This window comes from Symphalangus syndactylus, chromosome 1 (genome assembly GCF_028878055.3).
Source record: "Symphalangus syndactylus isolate Jambi chromosome 1, NHGRI_mSymSyn1-v2.1_pri, whole genome shotgun sequence".
Classification (NCBI taxonomy): Eukaryota; Metazoa; Chordata; class Mammalia; order Primates; family Hylobatidae; genus Symphalangus; species Symphalangus syndactylus.
In genome coordinates this window covers 60324832-60343249 of record NC_072423.2, presented here as the reverse complement: position 1 = coordinate 60343249, position 18418 = coordinate 60324832, and the positions used below count along the sequence as shown (strand labels likewise).

General features: G+C 38.2%; 1 protein-coding gene and 1 pseudogene across 6 annotated transcripts in view; one reads left to right on the top strand and one right to left on the bottom strand.

Annotated features, from left to right (window-relative positions):
• Nucleotides 1-18418, top strand: part of TAF4B (TATA-box binding protein associated factor 4b) — a 215396-nt gene that overhangs the window by 61470 nt on the left and 135508 nt on the right. For 5 of the 6 annotated variants that reach the window (XM_063613543.1, XM_055235569.2, XM_055235551.2 and 2 more), the window contains exons 6-9: nt 329-418; nt 4219-4836; nt 10523-10658; nt 11709-11814. In XM_063613543.1, coding sequence (XP_063469613.1) covers nt 329-418; nt 4219-4836; nt 10523-10658; nt 11709-11814 — 950 coding nt within the window. Of the gene's footprint in view, nt 1-328; nt 419-4218; nt 4837-10507; nt 10659-11708; nt 11815-18418 lie in introns of all 6 variants that reach the window. The other variant, XM_055235561.2, reaches the window with a different exon arrangement.
• On the bottom strand, nt 17393-17535 carry LOC129461863 (uncharacterized; annotated as a pseudogene).

The following is an 18418-nucleotide window of genomic DNA, read 5'->3' as shown; positions in this document are numbered from 1 at the left end:
CCTAAGAAATTTAAGACACCTGTGCCTTCACTTCTTAATTGTTCTTAACAGATTGTAATAATGTAGTATTACTCAGCCCATCAGCTCTTCTCTTTGCTTCCTGGGATCTTTAAAAGAAAAAAAATCACCCCTTCATTGTATTCTCTATGAATAAACATCTCTATCATTTATGCTTACACATTTCATAGCTGGCATGAAAAAAAGCCTATATTTAATTGACTTTATCATTTGTGAAAAGTTTGCTATATCTGCAATCATGAATTATATACTTTGTCTCTTTCAAAATATTTGTAGACTTAAAATTGTTTCTATTTCTCCCATCCCTCAGGATGCAAAAATCGAAGCAGAAGAATTTACTAGGAAACTGTATGTTGAACTCAAGTCTTCACCTCAGCCTCACCTGGTTCCTTTTCTTAAGGTAGAGTTATGTGTCACCTAGAAGAAATAATTTGGATTAGATTACTCTAAAATAATTAAAAACTGGAATATTTCAATATGACAGCAATTGAATGTGAAGATACTGACCATGTGGGAGAAACCTCTGAGTGCTTTTGTAAGCTGTAAAGCATGTTCATAATATTATTTTAATTTGGACACTTTGAAGAAAGAGAAGTAACATTTTATTCATGAACATAAGTTCATGCTTATATTGTTTAATGCTTGTATAAGAATATATAGACATACCACAGAGGTATTGCAGGTTTGGTTTCAGACCACCATAAGAAAGCTAATATCACAATAAAGTGAGTCACATGAAATTTTTGGTTTCCAAATGCATATAAAACTTTTTATGGTGTGCTTTATTAGCTATACAATAGCATTATATTTGAAAAAACAATTACATATGTTAATTAAAAAATATTTTATTGCTAAAAAGTGCTGACAATCATCTGAACCTTCAGCAAGTTATATTTTTGATGGTAAAGAATCTTACCTCAATGTTGATGGCTTTTTGCTGGTCAAGGTGGTGGTCACTGAAGGTGGTCACATCCAGCTGTGGCAATGTCTTAAAGACAACAGTGCAATTTGTGTCATCAGTTGATTCTTCCCTTCACAAAAGGTTTCTCTGTAGCATGCAGTGCTGTCTGATAGCATTTCACATACAGCAGAACTTCTTTCAAAATTGGAGTCAGTTCTCTCATATCCTGCCGTTGCTTTGTTAACTAAGTTGTTGTCATATTCTAAATTCTTTGTTACCATCCTAACAACATTTATAGCATTTGACCAGGAGTAGACTCCATCTCAAGAAACCACTTAGTTTGCTCATCTGTAAGAAGCAACTCCTCATCTCTTCCAGTTTTATTGTGAGATTGCAGCAATTCGGTCACATCTTCAGGCTCCACTTTTAACTGTGGTTCTCTTGCTATTTCCACCATATCTGCAGTGACTTCCTACACTGAAGTTCTGAACCCCTCAAAGTCATCCATGAGGATGGGGATCCACTTCTTACGAACTCCTGTTAGTGTTGATATTTTGATCTCCTGCCTGACTCACAAATATACTTAATGGCATCTAGAATGGTGACTCTTTTCCAGAAGGTTTTCAGTTGACTTTGCCCCCAGATTCATCAGAGGAATCACTGTCTATGGCAGCTGTAGTCTTACAAAATATATTTCTTAAACAATAATTGAAAGTAAGAATTTCTCCTTGATATATGTGGGCTGCAGAATGGATGTTGTGTTAGCAGACAGGAAAACAATATTTATCTACTTGTACATCTCTATCAGAACTTTTGGGTGATGAGGTGTATTGTCAATGAGTGGTAATATTTTGAAAATAATCTTTTTTTTTTTTTTTCCTCTGAGCAGTAGTTCTCAACAGTGGGCTTAAAATATTCAGTAAACCATGCTATGAACAGATGTGCTGCCATCCATGTTTTGTTCATTGATAGAGCACAAGCAGAGTAGATTCAGCATAATTCTTAAGAGCCCTAGGATTTTTGGAACAGTAAATGAGCATTGGCTTCCACTTGAAGTCACCACCTGCATTAGCCCCTAACAAGAAAGTCAGCCTGTCCTTTGAAGCCTTGAAGCCATGCATTTTTTCCTCAGCCAAAAGCTATGAAAGACCTAGCTTCCTCCAATAGAAGGTTGTTTTGTCTCCATTGAAAATCTGTTGTTGGCCAGGCGTGGTGGCTCACGCCTGTAATCCCAGCACTTTGGGAGGCCGAGGCGGGCAGATCACTTGGGGTCAGGAGTTCGAGACCAGCCTGGCCAACATGGAGAAACCCTGACTCTACTACAAAAAAATAAAAAAATTAGCTGGGCGTGGTGGCACACGCCTATAGTCCCAGCTACTTGGGAGGCTGAGGCAGGAGAATTGCTTGAACCCAGGAGGCAGAGGTTGCAGTGAGCCAAGATCGTGCATTGCACTGTAGCCTGGGTGACAAGAGCGAGACTCTGTCTCAAAAAAAAAAAAAAAAAAAATTCTTAGCTAGATCTTCTGTATGATTTGCTGCAGTTTCTACATCAGTACTTGCAGCTTTACCTTGCACTTTTATGTTAGTTATCAAGAGAGCTTCTTTCCTTAAACTTCATGTGCCAGCCTCTCCTAACTTCATACTTTTCTTCTGCAGCTTCCTCACTTTTCAGCCTTCATAGAATTGAAGAGTTAGTGCTATACTCTGGTTTAGACTTTTGCTTAAGGGAATGTTGTAGCTGGTTTGATCTTCTGTCCACACCACACAAACTGTCTCCATGTCAGCGATAAGACTTTCGTTTTCTTATCATTTATGTGTCACATGGAGTAGCCCTTTGAAGTTCCTTCAAGAATTTTTCCTTTGCATTCACAACTTGGCTGTTTGGCATAAGAGCCTTAGCTTTCCATCTCTGTTGGCTAAACAAATGAAAACTCCAGGAATGAAAAGGCACAACCTACTAGTTTTTAGTTTGAACTGCCTTTACTCTTTAAGTAGGATACAAAGATAGATGCTGACAGTCAGAGAGTATGCTTGGCTGAGCGTGGTGGCTCACACCTGTAATCCCAACACTTTGGGAGGCTGAGGTTGGCGGATCACCTGAGGTGAGGAGATGGAGACCAGCCTGGCCAACATGGCTGTCTCTGCTAAAAAATACAAAAATTAGCCAGTGGTGGCATGTGCTTGTAGTCCCAGCTACTCAGGAGGCTGAGGCAGGAGAATCTCTTGAGTTCAGGAGGCAGAGGTTGCAGAGAGCCGAGATCACACCACTGCACTCCAGCCTGGACAACAGAGTAAGACTCTGTCTCAATAAAAAAAAAGAAAATACGCTAGCTCAATTCTTTCAGATCGTAAAATTCACTTTGTATTTAATTTTGTTTTGATGTAAAGATATTTCTTTATTTTTATTAAAAAAAATTTTTTTTGAGATGAGGTTTTGCTCTATCACCCAGGCTGGGGTGTAGTGGTGCGATCACAGCTCACTGCAACCTCACCCTCCTGGGTCCAAGTGATCCTCCCACCTCAGCCCTTGCGGTAACTGGGACTACAGGCATGCACCACCACGCCCTGCTAATTTAATTTTTGTATTTTTTGTAGAGACGGGGTTTTACCATGTTGCCCAGGCTTTTAAAGACTATTTCTTCCTTTCCTTTTTTTTTTTTTTTTTTGAGACGGGGTCTTGCTCTGTCACCCAGGCTGGAATGCAGTAGCGTGATCTCAGCTCACTGCAACCTCTGCCTCCCAAGTAGCTGGGACTACAGGTGTGTGCCAGCACGCCTGACTAATTTTTGTATTTTTTGTATAGATGGGGTTTTGCCATGTTGCCTAGGCTGGTCTCAAACTCCTGGCCTCAAGTGATTGCTTGCTTTGGCCTCCCCGAGTGCATGAGCCATTGCACCTATTTCTATCCAAAGTTTGAAAGTTACTTAAATAAGAGACCTAGATTCTGCTGTGGTTTAAATAAACTTATAGATACTAAAGTTATTAATGATCTATTATAGGGTTTAGATGATTATAGAAAAGTATAATACAGTGTTTACCAAATTGATATTGAGGGAATACAAATAAGTTTAATACTGAGATATAGTAATTTCATATTGGAAAACAAGCACTTTTGGGCTTCAAATTGATTGTATCCTGGATATTGGCAGGATATAAGTAAGTGATACCAGCTGTCTTCAACTGAAATACTTGATACACTTTTGATTGGTTTTAAATTGTAAAGGCATGAAATACCACATTTTGTTTCACAAGTAGCTGATTTGTTAGCAGTGTTTTTTTCCATTCCTCTGCGTTTCCAGAAAAGCGTGGTTGCCTTACGACAACTTCTGCCTAACTCCCAGAGCTTCATCCAGCAATGTGTTCAGCAGACTTCTAGTGACATAGTCATTGCTACCTGTACTACAACAGTAACAACTTCTCCTGTGGTAACAACAACAGTGTCCTCAAGCCAGTCTGAAAAATCAATTATTGTTTCTGGAGCAACAGTACCCAGAACTGTGTCAGTGCAAACTTTGAACCCACTTGCTGGTCCAGTGGGAGCAAAAGCTGGAGTTGTGACACTTCATTCTGTGGGCCCAGCTGCTGCAACAGGAGGAACAACAGCTGGAACTGTTTTGCTTCAGACTTCAAAACCACTTGTGACATCTGTAGCAAACACAGTGACCACGGTGTCACTGCAACCTGAAAAGCCAGTTGTCTCTGGAACAGCAGTAACACTGTCTCTTCCAGCAGTAACTTTTGGAGAAACTTCAGGTGCAGCTATTTGTCTTCCATCTGTGAAACCTGTTGTTACTTCTGCTGGGACCACATCTGACAAGCCTGTTATTGGGACTCCAATTCAAATCAAACTTGCCCAGCCAGGCCCTGTCCTTTCACAACCAGCTGGGATTCCACAGGCGGTTCAAGTCAAGCAACTAGTGAGTAACATTTTGTTTCTTCCTTAGTTACTTATTTTGAAAATTTTGAACATTCAGAAAACTGGTAAGACTAGTAAAAAACTAGTAAGGCTATATACTGTTTACGGGTTTGACCAATTAATTTTTTTTTTTTTTACCTCATTTGCTTTGTTTTCCTCTTTCTACTCACACCTACAAACACACATATAAGTCCTTTTTTTTTTAAGACAGAGTCTCACTCTGTCGCCCAGGCTGGGGTGCAGTGGCACGATCTCGGCTCACTGTAACCTCCGCCTCCCAGGTTCAAGCATTTCTCATGCCTTACCCTCCTGGGTAGCTGGAATTACAGGTGTGCACCACCACACCTTTCTAATTTTTGTTAGAGATGGGGTTTCTCCAAGTTGGCCGGACTAGTTTTGAACTCCTGGCCTTAAATGATCCACCTTCCTCGGCCTCCCAAAGCACTGGGATTACAGACAGGCGTGAGCCACCACGCCCAGCAGCAAACACACACATAAGTCTTTACTGAACCATCTGAGAGTGGTTGCAAAAATTATGACAATGCACGGTGTATGTATCTCCTAAAAGGTTTTTTTTTTATAAAACATAACCACAACATACCTGTTGTCACACACAGGAAATTAATATTGGTACAGTATTTCTGTAGTTGTCCCAATAATGTCTTTTTATTTTTATTTTTTTGTAGAGAGAGGGTCTTGCAATGTTGCCCAAGCTGGTCTCAAACTCTTGGCCTCAAGTGTTCCTCTCAACTTAGACCTCCTAAAGTGTTAGGATTACAGGCATGAGCCACTGTACCTGGCTCATTTAATCTAGAATACTTCTCTAGCTTTTTATGGTTGTTTATTATATTGTAATGTTTCAAGTGCCCAGAATATTTGCAGAATAGTCCTTTGTTTTGTCTCATTGTTGTGTTTTTTTGCTAAACTTGGTAGGTTGGGAGGTTCTTGGGTGAAAGAAGGAAATTTTAGCTGTTTGTCGATTAGTGTTTAGAATGTTCTTCTTTATTTAAGAAAAGGTAAGTTTTACCAGAAAACTATGAAAGTATTGTTAACTCATGGGAGATACTACATGGTGCATTAATTAAAAATCATAACGTTTTTAGTAAAGTTCTTCCCTATCTTCTACGATAACAGAGCTTGCTGTTCTTTTGGTGAATGTCCTTGTTCTCTTTTGTAATGCTTTGCATTAGAGGCTGTGTTTTAAATCTCTGTTTTGGTTCATTCTGCTTCTTGTGTAGCCTTTCCAGCCCTGTTTGTGTTATCAGAATAAGAGGTATCTGAGTGATTGTCGTCTGAGGCAACAGGGCAGCTTTGGACATAGAATGAAAGGGGTTGATGCGTGACCAGAATTGGAGAGTAGTCGAACTCTTGAGCAGATAAATGATGGTCGTTTCCTGGGCACTAATCTTTTCTCATCCCTTCCCACTCTGCATCTCATTTTCAAATGGAGAAATGTAACTGCCTTGCAGGATTTCTCTTGGGTACCTGAATTTAATCTCAGAGATGAAACAACATTTTTGGAAGCAATGATTCTTAAACATTGTTCTGGGCAGCCAGGTTTGAGAACCACTGGAATAGAGGAATTGCCCCAAGGAAAGGCCTCTTTTTGGTAGCACTGAACAGAATTGAAATCCTCTTTATGTGTCATAGTTGTTTCTTTAATCAACGCTAATCTTTATTGAGCATCTATAGCATATAGGGCCCTGGGGTGAAATAATACTTTATAGCTACATAGTTTTAAAAGCATGTCATTATGTGCTATGGATTTTAAAATAATTTTATGATAAAAAGGTAGGGAGAAAACTAAGAATCCAGAAATTCTGAGCTGACTCATTCAGTAACAGTCAAGTGGCCACACGCGGCGGCTCATGCCTGTAATCCCAGCACTTTGGGAGGCCGAGGCAGGCGGATCACGTGAGGTCAGGAGTTTGAGACCAGCCTGCCCAACATGGCAAAGCCCCGTCTCTACTAAAAATACAAAAATTAGCCAGGTGTGGTGCTGGTCACCTGTAATCCCAGCTACTTGGGAGGCTGAGGCAGGAGAATGGCTTGAACCTGGGAGGCAGAGGTTGCAGTGAGCCAAGATCGCACCACAGCACTACAGCCCGGGCGATGAGCAAAACACCATCTCAAAAAAACAAAAACAAAACAAAAAACAGTCAAGTAATGGATCTCAGACTAGAACCCAGATGACTTTTGCATTAGGGGTATGGTGCTCTTAGAAAGAACATCTAGGTTTCTGGAATGTCCTGAAGCAGGAAGCTGTCTCATGATAATATCTTGACAGCATTTTTGTTTTGTAGGTTTGACTTGTTATACATTATAAATCATTTCAATAAAGAAATAATGCAACAAAATCTGATGGTAAATTTTAGGGTTTTTTTACTTCCTACCTTCATTTTTAATAATTTCATTTTCCCTGTGAATTCTGCTTTCTTGTTTGTCCTTTGTTTCAAGTTTAGCCAGTAAATTTGATATTAGTATTTACACCTACCTATTTAAAATGGCAAGAGCCAGAGTGGCCAGACCCTGAAGATAGATTGTAATTTATTTCACAACAGATTTACCTAGAGCAAAACAACATAAACCATTCTATGTGGTAATGCCATAGAGAAGATTGAACTAGGGCATTCTTTCAAATAAACTAAGTTAGAAAATTAATATTATTCAAGTTTGAAAGTAATTAAAGAACACTATCAGTGAATCCATTATAAACCATAGTGCAATTTAATCCTAGTTCTAAGTGAGGAGGAAAACACTCAAGTTGCTATAAAATAACGTATTCCATGCAGCTTATAAGAAGTATGGCAAATAATCATTTAAAATATAAGAATTACTACACTGTATCAAATCTGGGTTCATCTAACTCCATATGGTCTGAAGAATACACGCTTATTTCCTTTAATAATCATGGGTTTAAAAATTCCTTTTTAATGTTTATTTCTCATTTGCATTTTTTTTTTTTTTTAAGACAATGTCTTACTTCTGTCACCCAGGTTAGAGTGCAGTGGCATGATCATGGCTCACTGCAGTCTTGACTTTCCAGGCTCAGATGATCCTCCCACCTCTGCCTCCTGACTAGCTGTGACTGCAGGTGCAGGCCTTCACACCCGACTAATTTTTTGTGTTTTTAGTAGAGACGGGGTTTCGCTGTGTTGCCCAGGCTAGTCTTGAAAGCCTGAGCTCAAGTGATCCGCTTAGTACTATGATTTTATGTGGTGCTTTCTTTGAAAGAACGTTAATGAATTCTCTTACATTATCACTCATTTTGTTTTTCTCAGCAGATGTTCAGGAGTATGCCTCCCGTATTTTTGTTAGACTAGACACATATATTGTTCCAGGTGCTAGAGTCATTAAGATGAGAAGTGATGGGGATTGAAGGTTGTTAAGTCCCGACTCAAAACTTTGTGTTATATTTTTGTGTACCCATCAAAAATGGTATGAAGACTAACTGGTGTCAGCCTAAATAACAGAAAGACTTTTTAAAAGAATAAGACATTCAATTGGTAATGGAGCATTGCAGTGGGAATACAGGTGCCATAGTAAACTATGTGTGTTCAGGGAGGTAAAGGAAGACAAAAGTTTTTTTATTTTTAATTTTTAAAGACTCAGGGTTTCGTTTTGTTGCCTAGCCTGGAGTGCAGTGGTGCCATCATGGCTCACTGCGGCCTCGATCTCCTGGGCTCAAGCAATCCTCCTGCCTCAGCCTCCTGAGTAGCTAGGACTACAGGTGCATGCCATCATGCCTGGCTAATTAGAAAACTTTTTATTTTGGTTAGAGACAGGGTCTTGCTATATTGCCCAGTCAGGTCTCAAAATCCTGGCCTCAAGCAGTCTTCCTGAGTAAAGGAGGACGGGTTTTAAAAGGAAAAATGAGAATTACATAGTTGTTTTGAAATGATTATCCTTGACTACAAAGCTCAGTAACAAGGGCGACACCAGTCCGAGTTTAAATAGGCAGTTGCTGAGCAGATGATGTCTTTGCAGAAGTATTTTTTGTGTACTGTTGCTATGGCCTTTGTGCGAGGTTGTGGTTTTGGCAGTCTATTGGGATAGTTTTTGTGATTAGGCATACAAGCATGAGAACCCTCTCTAGGTCTATTTGTTAGAGCTTTGTTTTTTGTTTTCTTTCAAACACAAGTGACTTCATTTTGATTCTGACAACTTTCACACTGGTAAACAATTTTTGAATATTATTGGCTTTCATAATTAAAATACAGGAATACCTAATAAGGAGCATCAAGGAGGACAGTGCAGATAATAAGGAAATAAGCTGGGAGTGTTTCTCTTGAGTTTCAGTCTGAATGCATAAAATGAGACCTGTATATTACTTTGTATAATTTAAGCCTGATCCCTAGAACTACAGTACATGAATATGATCTCAGCTTCATTGAAATCTATCATTTTTAAAGGAGTTCTTGTCTATTCTCAAAGAATAAGGGCAATTGAATTATTCTAACTAACATTTCTTCTCTAGGGGCATTAGTTGCTATAGGATTACTTACCAGGACATGTTGTGTTTCTTGTTACTTTTTTAAAGTAATACACATAAGTTGAATAAATTGAACTCCAAAAATTCTGTTTAGAAGTCTGTCTTTTGGCAAGACCATGGCACATTTATATTTGCCATTTATGAGTTTAAGTTCACTATCAATAGCTGGCTCAAATACATGATGACTGTTTTTCTACCTGTTTTGTTTTGTTTTGTCTTGTTTGTTTGAGACAGGGTCTCACTCTGTCACCCAGGCTGGAGTGCAGTGGTGCGATTTCGGCTCACTGCAGCCTCCGCCTCCTGCTTTCAAGCGATGGTCTAAGAAAATACTTTAGACCGGGCATGGTGGCTCATGCCCTGTGTGATCCCCGCTGGGATTACGCCTGTGATCCCAGCACTTTGGGAGGCTGAGGTGGGCGGATTGCTTGAGGTCAGGAGTTTGAGACCAGCCTGGCCAACATAGTGAAACCTAGTCTCTACTAAAAATACAAAAATTAGCCAGGCGTGTTGGTCCATGTCTGAAATCCCAGCTACTCAGGAGGCTGAGGCACGAGAATCGCTTGAACCTGGGAGGCAGAGGTTGCAGTGAGCTGAGATGGCACCATTGCACTCCAGCCTGGGTGACAGAGCAAGACTCTATCTCAAAAAAAAAAAAAAAAAAAAAAAAGAAAATACTTTGTTAAAATGGCACGTAAAAAGTCCTTATCTTTTAAAGATATATTTTGAAATATTTATGGATACAACGATATATCTGAGATTTGCCTTAAAATAATTGAGGGTGGCAGGGAAGTGGGTAGGGGTGTAGATGGAAACAAGATTGATCAAGAATTAATCATTGTTGAAGCTGGGTAATGGTATAGATGGTTTTGTTTTATCTTGTCTGTTTTTATACATGCTTTAAATTTTTCACTATAAGTTAACAATTGGAAATCAGATTTATAGGGAGATTTAAATTGAGTATGGTGAAATAAAATTTAAATTCCACTCTAAAAATAATGTATGTGAGATAGTAATGTTTTTCACTTTTGAACAAGATAATTTTGCTTCGTACAAATTTAAAGTAGGCATTCTTGTTATGTTAAGATAAAGGTATATTTATGGCTGGGTGAACACAATCTGTTGTTTAAAACTGAAATCTTATCCTTTTCTAAAGCCTTAAGTTGAACAACTATATTGATAGTTCTCATTGTTTCAGGTAGTTCAGCAGCCTTCAGGAGGCAATGAAAAACAAGTGACCACAATTTCACATTCCTCAGCATTGACCATTCAGAAATGTGGACAGAAGACGATGTCAGTGAACACCGTAATACCTACTAGTCAGTTTCCTCCAGGTAGATGCTGATCCATCTCAGTCCCATCACACTGGGTTAGAACATGAAGGGGTTTTGTGTAACTTTTATGTTGCTGTGTTAAGAGAGGTTTGGTCTTTAAAGTTGGCCCTCATTGAGAGAAAACAGAAAGATAATGATGAGATTTCTCTCCCCAGACGGAGTCTTGCTCTGTTGCCCAGGCTGGAGTACAGTGGCACGATCTCAGCTCACTGCAACCTCCACCTCCCAGGTTTAAGCATTTCTCATGTTATCAGCCTCCCGAGTAGCTGGGATTACAGGCATGCACCACCACAGCTGGCTAATTTTTTGTTTTTAGTAGAGACTAGGTTTTACCATGTTGGCCAGGCTGGTCTCAAACTCCTGACCTCAAGTGGTCGATCCACTCACCTTGGCTTCCCAAAGTGCTGGGATTACAGGTGTGAGCCACTGCACCCAGCTATGATTACATTTCTTTTTACATACATAGAAATTTTTTAGGGTTATATGTTGTTTTGGAATAAAAAAAGCAACTATCATGGTATTCTGTAATTTGATAAAAACAACCTACTAGTAAATAAGGACTTATTTAACTTATAAAATTTGCTATAGATTATTTCTTCTTAAAATGTAGTTCTTTCTCTATGTACACACTTGTATGCATGTACATGCATGCATATGTATGGAAATCAGTCTTACCCAAGTCAGGTAGACTGGGAAATCAGTCTTACCAATGTCAGGTAGAGCTTTATGTATTTTTAAAAAACACCAATATAAGCAATGTATTATTAACATGTTTCAGGTGCCTTTTACTCATGATATTTTTATAATACTGCTAACATAGACTATCTAAAAAGACTATCTAAACAGAAATGGAAAGATTCTTATTTTATAAGATTATTTCTTATTCAGGGAATAAATTCATTGTCATGTTTGAATTTAAGCATAGTTCTAGGGCAGCTTGGAATTTTCTTTGATTATTCTATATATATAAAAAACTGTTGTCCTGGATTTTTCCTAATGTGGCATGATTGCTTTTTTTGTATTCTATTTTTTCTTGTTTTGTTTTTATAGCTTCCATTCTAAAGCAAATTACTCTGCCTGGAAATAAAATTCTGTCGCTTCAAGCATCTCCTACTCAGAAAAATAAAATAAAAGAGAATGGAACATCATGCTTCCGGTAAGAGAATAAATAGTTAAATTTGGTTTAAGGAAGTAATTTTTTTTAAAAAAGGAGAGATGACAGAATAATACCTTAATAAAATAGATATACTGATGCCTTTTTACAAAGCTAACAGTACTTTATTGAGTATAATTTATAAACAATAAAGTACACAACTATTAAATGTATAGCTCAGTGAATTTTGTCAAATATATATACCTGTGTAATCATCATGCCGATCAAGATACTGAACATATTCATCACCTTTATGCACCTTTGAAATCAATTACCCTTATCCCCTGCCTCTGGCAGCTACTGTTCTTACGTCCATCACGATAGATCATTTTTGTCTATTCTTGAACTTCACATAAATGGAGTTTTACATTATTATGTACCCTTTTGCATCAGACTTTTTTACTCAGCATGTTTTTTAGATCATCTGTGTCATTTGGAATATTAGACGATGGTTCTTTTGCATTGCTGAGAAGCATTTTATTTTATGAAATTAAATTTGTTGATCTTTTTTGCTATTGATGGACATTTGGGTGGTTTCCAGTTTTTCTGATGATTATATAATAAAGCTTCATGTACAGAATTTTGTGTGAACATATGCTTTTGCTATCTAGAAATATGATTGATGAATCATTAGGTAAGTGTGAATTTTGGGAAGGAAACTACCAAACTGTTTATCAAAATGACTGTATCATTTTGCATTTCTGTTATTGATGATGAGAGTTCCAGTTCCTGTCCAACTTTGTGAGCAATTGGTAATTCTCAGTTCTTTTGATTTTTTAAAATCCGTTTTAATAGGTGTGTGTTTATTACTGTGGTTTTAGTTTGCATTTTTCTAATGGCTAAAGATGTTGATCATCTATTTTTGTGCTTATTTGTTATTTATATATCTTTGTTGAAGTGTGTGTTCAAATTTTTGGCCCATTTTTGTTTCTTGCATTGGTTTCTTACAATCAAGGATTTTTAAGAGTTTATATATGTATAAACAAATGTTATATTTGTATATATTTCTTATATATACAAATATATAAATTTTTATATAATTTCTCCCTTTTGCATTTTTATATATACAAATATATAAACAAACATATAACATTTGTATATATATTTGTATCACATATTTATTTATAAATATTTATATTAAAATTGTTTGTATATATACAGAAATATAACATCTGTATATATAGAAATTATGCAGTTAAAGTGGGGGAAGCAGAGAAAATAGAACATGTACACAATAGTTTTTACATAGGTAATAGATGGGAATTAAAGGATGACGATTAAGAAAAAGGGCAAGCCTGAAACTGGAGATCTTCTGGAACAAAGCATAGGAGAAAATCTTTGTAATCTTGGGTTACACACATTTCTTAGATAACACATGAAAAGAGCGATCTACAAGAGGAAAAATTAATGAACTGGAATTCAGAAAATTAAAAAACTTTTGCTGTGTGAAAGACACTGTCCAGGAAATGAATAAACATACCACAAGGAAAATGTTTCCAAATTGTTTATCTGGCAAACATTTGGATCTTAAATATACATAATATATATTATATATATGCATATATTAAATATATATTTTAATTGCATAATTTATATATATTTCAATATAACATTTGTATAAAATTTGTACCTTAGTTTTCTTTCCTCATCCCCCCATGTACATTTTATTTGTAGGTCTACTTTTATATGCATATGTTAAAATGTTCACTGTCGGTCTTTTTTTCTGTCGTGTTCTGTCATCTCTTGTTGGATGAAGTTCATCTGCTGGTAAATTCCTCAGGAAAGGCTCATAGGTGTAGAATGCTCTAAGTCATTGTTCCCTAACGTTTTTGGCACCAGGGACTGATTTCATGGAAGACAATTTTTCCACAGACCAGGATTGAGGGGGAGGGGATAGTTTCCACTTCAGATAATTAGGCATTAGATTCTCATAAGGAGCACACAACCTAGATCTCTCGTATGTGCAGTTCACAGTAGGGTTTGTGCTCCTATGAGACTCTAATGCTACCACTGATCTGACAGGAGGTGGATCTCAGGCAGTAATGCTCGCTTGCCCACCTCTCACCTCTTCCTGTGCAGTCCAGGTTCTAACAGGCCACGGACCGCTACCAGTCCATGGCCTGGGGGCTGGGGACCCCCGTCCTAAGTTGTTGTATGTTAAAACTATTTTTCAGTGTCTTTTGATACTTGAAGGACAGCTTGGCTGGCTGTGAAATCAACACTTTTTGTATTACCTTATTTTTAAATGTTGCCCCATCATTGTCTTATTCTTATTTGATCTTTTTGTCTGAAGAACTTCAGGATTTTTTATTTTTGAAATCTCATAGTTTTGCCCTAGGATATGTTGTGAAGGTGGTGGTTCCTCAATTCCTATTTGGCCCTTTCAGTATGTAGATTCTGGTCTTTTGTAATTTTTGGAAAGCGTTCTTGGATTATAGTTTTAAATATTAGTTCTTGTTCACGATTTTATGTGTGTGTGTGTATGTGTGTGTGTGTTTCAGGGACTATAATAGTGTGGATTTTAGTCCTTTTGCCTCTCTTTCATTCCCATTACTTTGACCCTTTTTTTACCCTTTTATTTGTGTCAATTTTTCCCTTGTTTTTCCACCTTTCTTCAATGCCTCTTTTATTAGAGTTTTGTTTGTATCTATTTGCCCTGGGAAACCTGTTTGGTCCTTTTTTGTCTTGCAAAGCTCTAAATTTTCCCCTTTTGCATTTTCTCCGCTTCCAAATGGTGCTTCTCCCTCTCTTTTTTGCCTTTTATTCCTTCCAAGAATCTACACGTTTCAGTCTGCCAATTTAAATTGCATGTAGTCATGCTTTGATTTATGGGAACACCTTTTTAGCATTTTCTGACTTGGGATGTATTTAGTCTTATGCCCACCACTGGCTCTGCCCTATCTCTCTTTTCTGCAGTTTTTTTTCCATCTCTTTTTGCCTATAGCAAGCCTTGAGGCATGGGGTTGGGTGGGGAGGGGTAGATGAGATTGAGAAGATGAAAAAGTTTGCATGGGATTTGTTTTTTTTTCCTTTGTAGTTTGGAGTTTGGGTATTCTGGAAGACAGTAATCCAGGCAGTCATCATCATCTTTCAGTTTAATGACTCTTGACAAAAAGCTAAACCCATGTACCAAGTATCACTGTCAGGATACATGGAATATTTTCAATACCCCAAAAAGAGTCCTTTGCACTCCTTACCAGCCAGTCCCAACATTACACCTCAGGTTCTGCACAACCATTGATCTGCTTTCTATCATTGTAGATTGGATTTGGATTTGTCCTTTCTAGAGTTTTGCATGAGTGGCATCTGTCAAAATCAAATTAAAAATGTAGAGGTAGGCCGGACACAGTGGCTTATGCCTGTAATCCCAGCACTTTGGGAGGCTGAGGCAGGTGGATCACTTGATGTCAGGAGTTCGAGACCAGCCTGGCTAACATAGTGAAACCCTGTCTCTACTGAAAATATAAAAATTAGCAGGGCATGGTGGTGCGTGTCTGTAGTCTCAGCTACTTGGGATGCTGAGGCAGGAGAATCAGTTGAACCCTGGGAAGTTGCAGTGAGCTGAGATTGCGCCACTGCACTCCAGCCTGGGAGACAGAGCGAGACTCTGTCTCATTAAAAAAAAAAATGTAGAAGTGAATCTCTAAATTTAACATTTTATTTGGGAAGAAAGAATTGCAGTTCAAAGCATGCACACAGACCAGATCATCTCTGGTATGTCCGAAGAACAAAGAGAAGGCTGGAGGTTAAAAAAGAGACATGATATGAAATGCTCTTCAAGAAAATTCATTGGCACTGTTAAGGTTCTGGGAAGCTGGTCGGCTCTGATTGACATGTGAAGATGGTAGGCAAAATAGTTCTAGAGTTGCAGCAAGTTGTCTCAGCAGTTATAGATTAAACTGGTCTCAGGTTACAACAGGCAGTTTCAGCAGCTGGACTCGCAGAGAATTACATTTCTAGAGCAATGTTTTGTGCCCTGCATGCTTTTCCCCTGGCTTCTCTATTCTGTTTTAGTTGGGTATGATATGAGTGACCCAATTCATATCATCAATATTCACACATCATACAGTTCATGTTGTGTCTGGCTTCTTTTGGTAGCATAATGTGTTTTATATACACCATGTTGTTGTATGTATCAGTAGTTGCATTTTTTATTGCTGAGTAATATTTTATTATACAGGTATATTGCTTTTGTTTGCACTGAATTATCACTTTATCTGTTGATGGATATTTGGGTTGTTTACGGTTTTTGGCAATGATAAAGCTTGCTGGGAACACTTGTGTCTGTATCTTTGTATGGACATAGATTTTCTTTTCTATAAATACATAGAACAGAATTGCTGAGTCATATGGTAGGTATATAAGCATATGTTTAACTCTATGGGAAGCCACCACACTAGTTTCCTAAATGGTTATACCATTTTTCCATTCCCACCAACAAAGTATAAGATTTTGTTCTAGTTGCTCCGCATCCTTGCTAACAATTGATACTGCAGTTTTACTTTGTCTCTTCCTGCCCCCCCCCCCCCCAATTTTAGCCATTCTGGTTTGGTATGTAGTTGTAGCTCACTGTGACTTTAATTTGCATTTCCCTAGTGACTAATGATGTTGAGTGCGTTTGTCCTTATTCCCCATTTATGTAACTTCTTTTGTGAAATATCTGTTCAAATATTTTGACTGTTTTTGTTTTAATTAATTAATTTATTTATTTTGAGACAGGGTCTCGCTCTGTCACGCAGGCTGCCAGGCTGGAGTTCAGTGGTGCGATCTCGGCTCACTGCAAGCTCTGCCTCCCGGGTTTATGCCATTCTGCTGCCTCAGCCTCCTGGGTAGCTGGGACTATAGGCGCCCACCACCACACCCTGCTAATTTTGTTTTTATATTTGTAGTAGAGACGGGTTTTCACCGTGTTAGCCAGGATGGTCTCAATCTCCTGACCTCGTGATCCGCCCTTCTCGGCCTCCCAAAGTGCTGGGATTACAGGCGTGAGCCACCACTCCCAGCCTGTTTTTGTTTTATTTTAAGAAACAAGGTCTTGCTCTGTTGCCTAGGCTGGGGTGCAGAGGTGCAGTCCTAGCTTACTGCAGCCTCAGACTCCTGAGCTTAAGCGACCCATCTACCTCAGGCTCTCAAGTAGCTAGAACTACAGGTGTACATTACCATGCCCAAGTAATTTTTTTATTTATTTCCCATTTATTGTAGAGACAGGGATTTCACTATGTTTCCCAGGCTGGTCTTGAACTCCTGGCCTCATGATATCCTCCCACCTCAGCCTCCCAAAGTGCTGGGATTACAGGCATGAGCCACCACGCCCAGCCTATTGCCTTTTTTTTTTTTTTTTTTTTTGAGATGGAGTTTTGCTTTTGTTGCCCAGGCTAGAGTGCAATGGCACGATCTCAGCTCACCACAACCTCCGCCTCCTGGGTTCAAGTGATTCTCCTGCCTCAGCCTCCTGAGTAGCTGGGATTACAGGCATGTGTCACCATGCATGGCTAATTTTGTATTTTTAGTAGAGATGGGGTTTCTCCATGTTAGTCAGGTTGGTCTCAAACTCCTGACCTCAGGTGATCTGCCTGCCTCGGCCTCCCAAAGTGCTGGGATTACAGGTGTGAGCCACCGTGCCCGGCCCGCTTTTTTTTTTTTTTTTGAGGCACAGTGCTCTACATGTTCAGAGAAACTTCTCTAGTAAAGAGCTATAGAAATGATCCCTGAAAGTATAGTCTTCCTATTGCCTGTTTTTAAACTGAGTGTTTTTGTCATGAACTTTTTCTGCATCTATTTAAGGTGGTCATTGATTTTTCTTACTATTCTAGGATAGTGAATTACATTGATTTTTAAATTTCTGAATGTTCTTGCATTCCTGGGGTATTAGCCTTTTTATTTATTGCTGCATTGATTAATGTTTTGTAAGAGTTTTGTGTTGATACTCATGAGGGATTTGGTCTATAGTTTTTTGTTCTTACAGTGTGTTTGCCAGGATTTGGTATCTGTGATTATATTGGCTTAAAAAAAATGAGTCATAGTCTTTCCCCCTCCTTTGTTTTAAGCTTTTGTGTAGAATTGTTATGATTTCTTCCTTAAATGTGTGAATGAATTTACCATTGAAACTAGATAGGTCTGTTGTTTTCTTTGGGAGAATGTTTTTTGACAAAGTCAATTTCATTGATAGGTATAAAGGTATTTAGATTTTCTATTTCATTTTAATGCCAATTTCATGAAGTTGTATTTTTTTAAGGTTTTTGTACATTTCATACTGATTTTCAGATTTATCAGCAAGAAATTGTTCCTAATATCTTTTGAATGTGTATAGATGCTTTAATGGTAGTATAGTATATGCATTTTTCAAGGATTTTATTTTTGTAGTTGACTTTTTCAGTCATGAAGTTAATTTCATTTCTTTATCCTTTTAATGTCTATAAAATATGTAGTCTCCCTCTTTTTATTAGTAGGCTTTTATCAGTTTTATTAATTTTTTTGTTGTTAAGATAGAGTCTCACTCTGTTGCCCAGATTAGAGTGCAGTGGCACAATCATGGCTACTGCCACTTCAAACTCCTGGGCTCAAGCCATCTTCCCAGCTCAGCCTCATGAGCAGCTGGGACTACAGG